At 31.0% G+C, this 6,510-nt stretch overlaps 1 protein-coding gene across 1 annotated transcript; it reads left to right on the plus strand.

The window, feature by feature from the left end:
• Positions 1–1,928: 1,928 nt before the first annotated feature.
• On the plus strand, positions 1,929–6,260 carry LOC110720946 (transcription factor MYB97-like). The gene is made up of 3 exons (XM_021900046.1): positions 1,929–2,721; positions 3,232–3,886; positions 5,802–6,260. The coding sequence occupies exons 1-3, from the start codon at positions 2,368–2,370 to the stop codon at positions 6,104–6,106; spliced, it is 1,314 nt and encodes a 437-aa protein (XP_021755738.1). The 5' UTR covers positions 1,929–2,367; the 3' UTR covers positions 6,107–6,260.
• Positions 6,261–6,510: the final 250 nt, after the last annotated feature.

The raw sequence follows: 6,510 nt of genomic DNA on the forward strand, positions 1-6,510 counted from the left end.
AAAATTGTGGTAGTCACAAGTCATAAGACTACATTAGAATTTTCAACATTTTTTACCCTTATATTTTTCATTAGATAATACAAAAAAGTTTAGTGATGTACGAAGTTGGTTTTTATGATACTTTTTTTTTTTTTTTTTGAAAGGGGTCAATTCCATGATACTAATTTGCTCATTAATTGGTATTATAATTGTTAGGTGTGGCCCAAGTTTTCTTAGCCTAGTATCTTGGTGGAGTGTATATTTGCAATTTTGCATGCATGTTCTAAAAGTTTTTGGATAAATAAAGATAGTAAGTGCTTGCTCATTATATTTCTATAACTTAAAATTAAAAGCAACTAGATACAATGGTTCATGAGAGATCTAGAATTTTTTATAGTTACAAGAATGAAGAAGGATGTTTCGAAATCTTCTAGCCATTTCTTTCATCCACCCCCTTCAACTATATATTAGTGCTAGAGAGTAATTTGATTGACAGCAATCCATCACAAATTCTCAAAGGCTTTGATATTCTAGAACACTATATCCTTTTTGTACTATCCTTGGCTATATAACCATCTAAGACAATTATGAACCATGTTATTAATATGTAAAATAAATGATATAAGTGCAAACCACAAGGTTCAATTTAAAAAAAAAAATACTCTGAGAATAACTCAATTTTGATTTGATAATGACAATTTCAGTTTTGAACCGCCTTTAAAAAAAATTATCGATTGCGCGTTTACAACAGTAGCAATCTGGGGCAACACCCGGGCTACTCACTAGTTTTGATTGAATGACATGTAATATGGTAATACCTTAACGGCTAACACATTAGTGTTTAAACTTGAGGTTGTAGGTTCAATTCTTGTAAGATACATATGAAGAGAGTGCTACGTAGCGTGTGCTACTTATAAATAAATATAGATTATAAGTAGCTGGCAACAATTAGGAAGAGGAGGGGCAAAGTTATAAATGAATGTTATATTGTGATATGTTGTTTTATAAATTAAAAAAGAAATTCATTTTTTTCTAATAAAAAAAAAATCACACGAGAATTTCATTTAAATTGAAACTTTCATAAAATTCACATTTATAATTTTACGCCATATGTTTCATTTTACGGGCATCCAATAACCATAAAGTAGGGAAAAGTTTTTTCTGGTATGGAAATAATATCATCTAACAAATATTTCGTGATTAATAAAATATCTTTCCTTGATAATAATAATTATCTTACGATCGTTAATAATTGAATGTTAAAAAAAGCTTAGCTGTCTCCTCTATATCACATTTTCAACACCTTATATTTTTCACAAATTCATATATGGGGTCAGTCACGCTATAAGTGAATGGTGCGGGAATTCACATATAAAAAATTAATTAATTAATTGGAGTTACGACAATTATCAAATGGGGTAACCTTGGATATGAAAACGGGGTTGCCTTTATGAGTTCCTCAAATGAATAAATAGGATTACTTCCTTTTTAATTTTGAAATTACTTAATGAATAATTGAGGTTACACATATTAATGATTAAGGGTTATTGTTATCAATAAGTACGGTCACATCATGTGGCTGATCACACATAAGAATTGTTGAAAATAAAATAATTTATAATCAATTTTAAGTTATACACATTGAAAAATAATCTAATGAAATCTTAATCTATGATACTAGTATTTATTTCCTCATCATTCATTGGTGTTATAAATAATAAATACATCTAAGAAATGATAAAATAAAGATTAATCACTAATAATCTAATGTTGCACTTATTAAAAAAACAAAGATAGATAGAGAAAAAATATCTTATACTCCTTTCATTTCAAAATAATTGACATATTTAATTTAATTTTTTTTTTAATTTTTTTTATTCATACACCATAGAGTTTTGGTAACTTATTAAAAGCAAATTATATCATGAAAACGTTGCTAGATACATGCATATCAATGTAAAGTTTCATAATATCAGCATTTTTTTATAATTTTTTACTAATAATACTTTATCAAACGTTGCTATATATTTTGAAAGATACTACATATATAACACTAAGGTCAAACTAGCACATCGACATACATGTACAAAATAGCACTAAGGTCAATTATTTTAAGACATGAAAAATATATTAACGAAAAATAAAATAGAAAAACCGCGTAAATACGGTAAAATCCATGTGGGCAAGAGTCCTATATAAACACTTAGCATGCTCTCCTCCCTCATTTGCCCCTTTCTCTCTCATTTCTCTTCTGTCTTCTCATCACTTGATAAGTACACCACAAACCCCTCCTCCAAAATCTCTCTTGAACAGAAAAAAAAAAAACAAAATTTCTCCTAAAACACATCAAATTATAAACTCCCACATCACATACACCATCCAACCGCGATGATTCTAATGAGCAACAACATAAGCGGAGTAGGATTAGAAGTTGTAAGCGGAGGAACAAACGGTAGTAGTGGTGACGGCGTTGGTGATGGTGGGATTATTTTAAAGAAGGGGCCGTGGTCAGCAACCGAAGACACGGTGCTGATGGATTACGTGAAGAAAAATGGAGAAGGTAATTGGAATGCGGTGCAAAGAAACACCGGACTTCAACGTTGTGGTAAGAGTTGTAGGCTAAGATGGGCTAACCATCTCCGACCCAACTTGAAGAAGGGTGCCTTCTCTGCTGATGAAGAACGCCTTATCATTGATCTTCACTCTAAGCTTGGTAACAAGTGGGCCCGCATTTCTGCTCATGTATGTTTTTCTTTTTTTTTAATTTCATTTCTGAATTTAATTTTTTTGGTTTAATAGAAGATTTTCTGAAAAAAAAAAAGTATTTGCAATCAAAATTGGGGACATGCTTCTGACATGTTTCTGGCTGTAGATTTTCCTGGGCACCTAGTAAAGGTTCACACAACAACATTCAACCTTGTACTGTTTTTCCTTGGTTAAGGTTTTCGCTGTAGTTAATACTCTGTCACATTATTTCCTGATTTTTTTATCTTTCATTTATTTTTAGCAATGAAAAACTTCAATTTTTATATTTTTTAGGTTTGAAAAAATTTAATTATACACACGCTAATGTGCAACCTACATGATTAGCGTGTATGATTGAAATTGAATCTGATAATAAACGCTTGTATCTCGTTGTACTACATACTTATTAGAAATTGAAATTAAATCCAATAATAAATGTGAAATAAGAGTACTAATTAAATTGTTAATAGTTGTTTAAATGACGATATTTTATGTATGTTATTGTAGTTACCGGGTAGAACGGACAATGAAATCAAGAATTATTGGAACACAAGGGTAAAAAGGAGAATAAGACAAGGTCTTTCACTTTACCCAAATGATCTCCCATCATCTCAACAACAACAACAACAACACCAATTTGATCATCATTCAACAAACGCTCTTTCTCTCTCTCTTCCCAAAACTCCACCTCCAACTCTCTCTCTCTTCAACCCTGTTTCTCTCTCCTCCCCTGTTCTCTCTCTCCACCATCCTCCCCCTCTCCTCCCTTCCCAACATCATCATCACTCCCTCAAAAGATGCACTTCATCTAATGACTCCTTATTCATGGGTAATCCTGTTTTCTCCCCCTCTCATATGGGTCCCCTTTCGGCCGGGTTCGGCTACGATCCTGGCTTTGGGTTCGGTGGACCCGGTTTCGAGCTCCCTTCAATCCGATTAACCCAAAATGATCAGAGTGGTGGTAATGTTTATGTCAAGGTGGAAGAAGATGATCAAGTGAAGGTTAATAATAATAATAATCCAAATGTTGTGGGTCGGACTAATAGTGGGTTGTTGGATGATCTTTTGCAAGAATCTCATGTTAAGGTTGGTGTTAAGAGAGAAAGAGAAGAGGATTTTGGGCTTCACTGGGATATTTCTACCTCTGAGAATTCCTCCAATGGTGAGTTTTTCTCTTGAGCTTATTATCGGATTCGTGTAATCTAACGACGCGTAATTTTGGAATGCAGTTTTGAAACAAATGAAATGAATTCCATGCAAAACCCATTTTTTATTAGTACTTAATTATTAGCTGTGTTTAATGGGTTTTAAGTGATTAAGTAGGATAAATGGTATTTGTGTTTAATTTATATGTTTTGTTTAATTAATTGGAGTATATGATGGACTGATGGTGAGCTATAACTACCCTACCCTTTGTGCTATTTATAAATATTTTGTTCATGTTTATACAAGTACTTTATAGTTGCTAGTCTTGCTACTAAAATTGTTATGCTATTACCATCCTACAAAAAAAATAAAATTAAATAAAAACTGTAAGTAAAATCAAACACTAAAAATTAGATATTAATTATTAAGTTCCGTAAAAAAAATAAAAAATGATTACTTAACAACTACAGTAATTAGTTTCACATTTTAGACTTGGGATCAACCTGATCCAATGAAATTCATGCAATCTTTTATAGGTCCCTCAATTATAGATTTTGGTAATTTCTTTTTTTTTTTTTAAAAAAAATTTCAATTAGACGTAGGCAATTGCTTCGTGTTTTTTTTTTTTTTTTTTTTTGAATTAGACATAGGCAATTACTCCGTGTTTTTATTTTTATTTATTTATTTTTTTAAGACATAGGCAATTTCTCCGTGTTTTTTTTAGACATAGGCAATTACTCTGTGTTACATTTAGTTTTTTTCTAACAAAGTAACAACTGATACTCCCTTAAATCCGCGTCTCTTTTTATAAGGTATGCGTAATTTTCATTTTTCGTTGTTACGTTTTGACCGTTGATTATCTTATAATAAATTTTAATATAAATTATATTAAAAAATAATTGTATGAAGGCACCTTTAAAGATATATTTTAATAACATCTAGTTCTGTAACAAATTTTATCGACATAATTTAAGAGATTGTATTAGTTACACTAACAAAATCAAATAGAGGGAGCATTATATAATTTACATTTGAAAATTTTAGATTGATACTTCCTATGTAACATAAAATTAAATTGTAGTTTACATAATCAATTGACAAGTTTTCTAAAACAGGAAAAGTTTGATTTAAATTATGACGTGTAGTGTGAAATTGAGGGAGTACTAATATTATAATGGTGATGTCAGAGTTGAAAACATAATCTGGCTAGAATAGGTAATGATTTTCAGTGCAATATTTATTTCTCTCCATTATATTCTAGCACATCGTCTTTAATTAGCTAATTGAAATGGATCCTTTAAACTCTTAGTATTGACCAAAAATTGTGATTAGTTTGGCTTTTTTAGGACAATAACCACCTAAACAATCTCCCACTAAGGTTAGAATGGAAGATAGAATCTAGTCGAATACAACATATAACACACTTATAATAGTCCAAATCAATCTTCCATTAATGACATCTATATATAGCAATAGTAGGAGATTGCTTTACTTTGCTAACTCTTGCAAAATTAGAAATCTAATGTTTCTCCTATTAGTCAACTAATAATGGGCTATACAAAATTAGCATATATCTTATGTACAATTTAATTTCTTGGTGTTACATGCAATTGTGGTATTTTATTTATTTATTTATTTATTTTTTTACTAAACTTCACCTTATTATTCATCGTTACATCATAAAGTCATGAGATGGTCATGTTCTCTTTAGTTTATTTTATATTGATAAAAAATAAACGTTTATAAGTTAAAATTGGTGAGAACAAGTGTACGTAGATAGTTCTCATTGTTCAATTAATCTTGTAGTACTGACGTAGTAATGCTTAATTATTGAGTTATTTTATTTCTTAACTCTCCTATAACATGTTCTACAATGTACTTGTTTGGATGCTGAAAGTAATGAGGTCTCTTTTTTTGGAAAATTTATGCAGGAATCAAGAAAGAAAAGATGGATGGTCAAGAACAAAAGATGAACTTCAATAGTCAAGACTTGTCAAACATCCTTGAGCTGATCCCAACGCTTGTCCAGGCTCCTTCATGGTGTAACGAAGGCGGTGCAGAAGGCTCGGCCCCTCAATCTTCTGCTGTTAGTATTGATGATAATTACAATGGATTCGATGATCAAATGCCGCAACCTCCATCTTTTACTGCCGTGGACAATACAAACTATGAAGAAGATGATGGCAACTGGAATCCTGAGTCCTATAATTGGGATAACTTGCCTAGGATATGTTGACCGGCCTTAATGATTTGCTGAATTATTTAAACTTAATTATGAAAAATTGTTTAAGGAAGGGATTAGAGATCAAATGTTGTTTAATTTGTAGTTGGATTGTACTAGATCATAGCTCATTTGTTTCAGAATTGGAGTGCATAATGCCCTTTGACAATTTTTTTTAGTCTTCATTAAATTGTTTCTCATTCAATGAGTATACCCAAGGCTGTCAGGATCGGGATCTTACTTTGGATCGGTGAGAGGAGTAGGATCGAATCGGTAAAATCGGATTGTAGAATCATAAGATCCTACAAAATTGATAAAAGGAGTAATAAAAAGGTTGCTACATAACTAGATTACATTTTGTAAGCCATAAAAATGGTAAAATTTACAGTTTTAGTAGTTGGATAGTAATTTTCTTAGCT

The sequence above is a fragment of the Chenopodium quinoa genome, unplaced genomic scaffold (genome assembly GCF_001683475.1).
Source record: "Chenopodium quinoa cultivar QQ74 unplaced genomic scaffold, ASM168347v1, whole genome shotgun sequence".
Classification (NCBI taxonomy): Eukaryota; Viridiplantae; Streptophyta; class Magnoliopsida; order Caryophyllales; family Amaranthaceae; genus Chenopodium; species Chenopodium quinoa.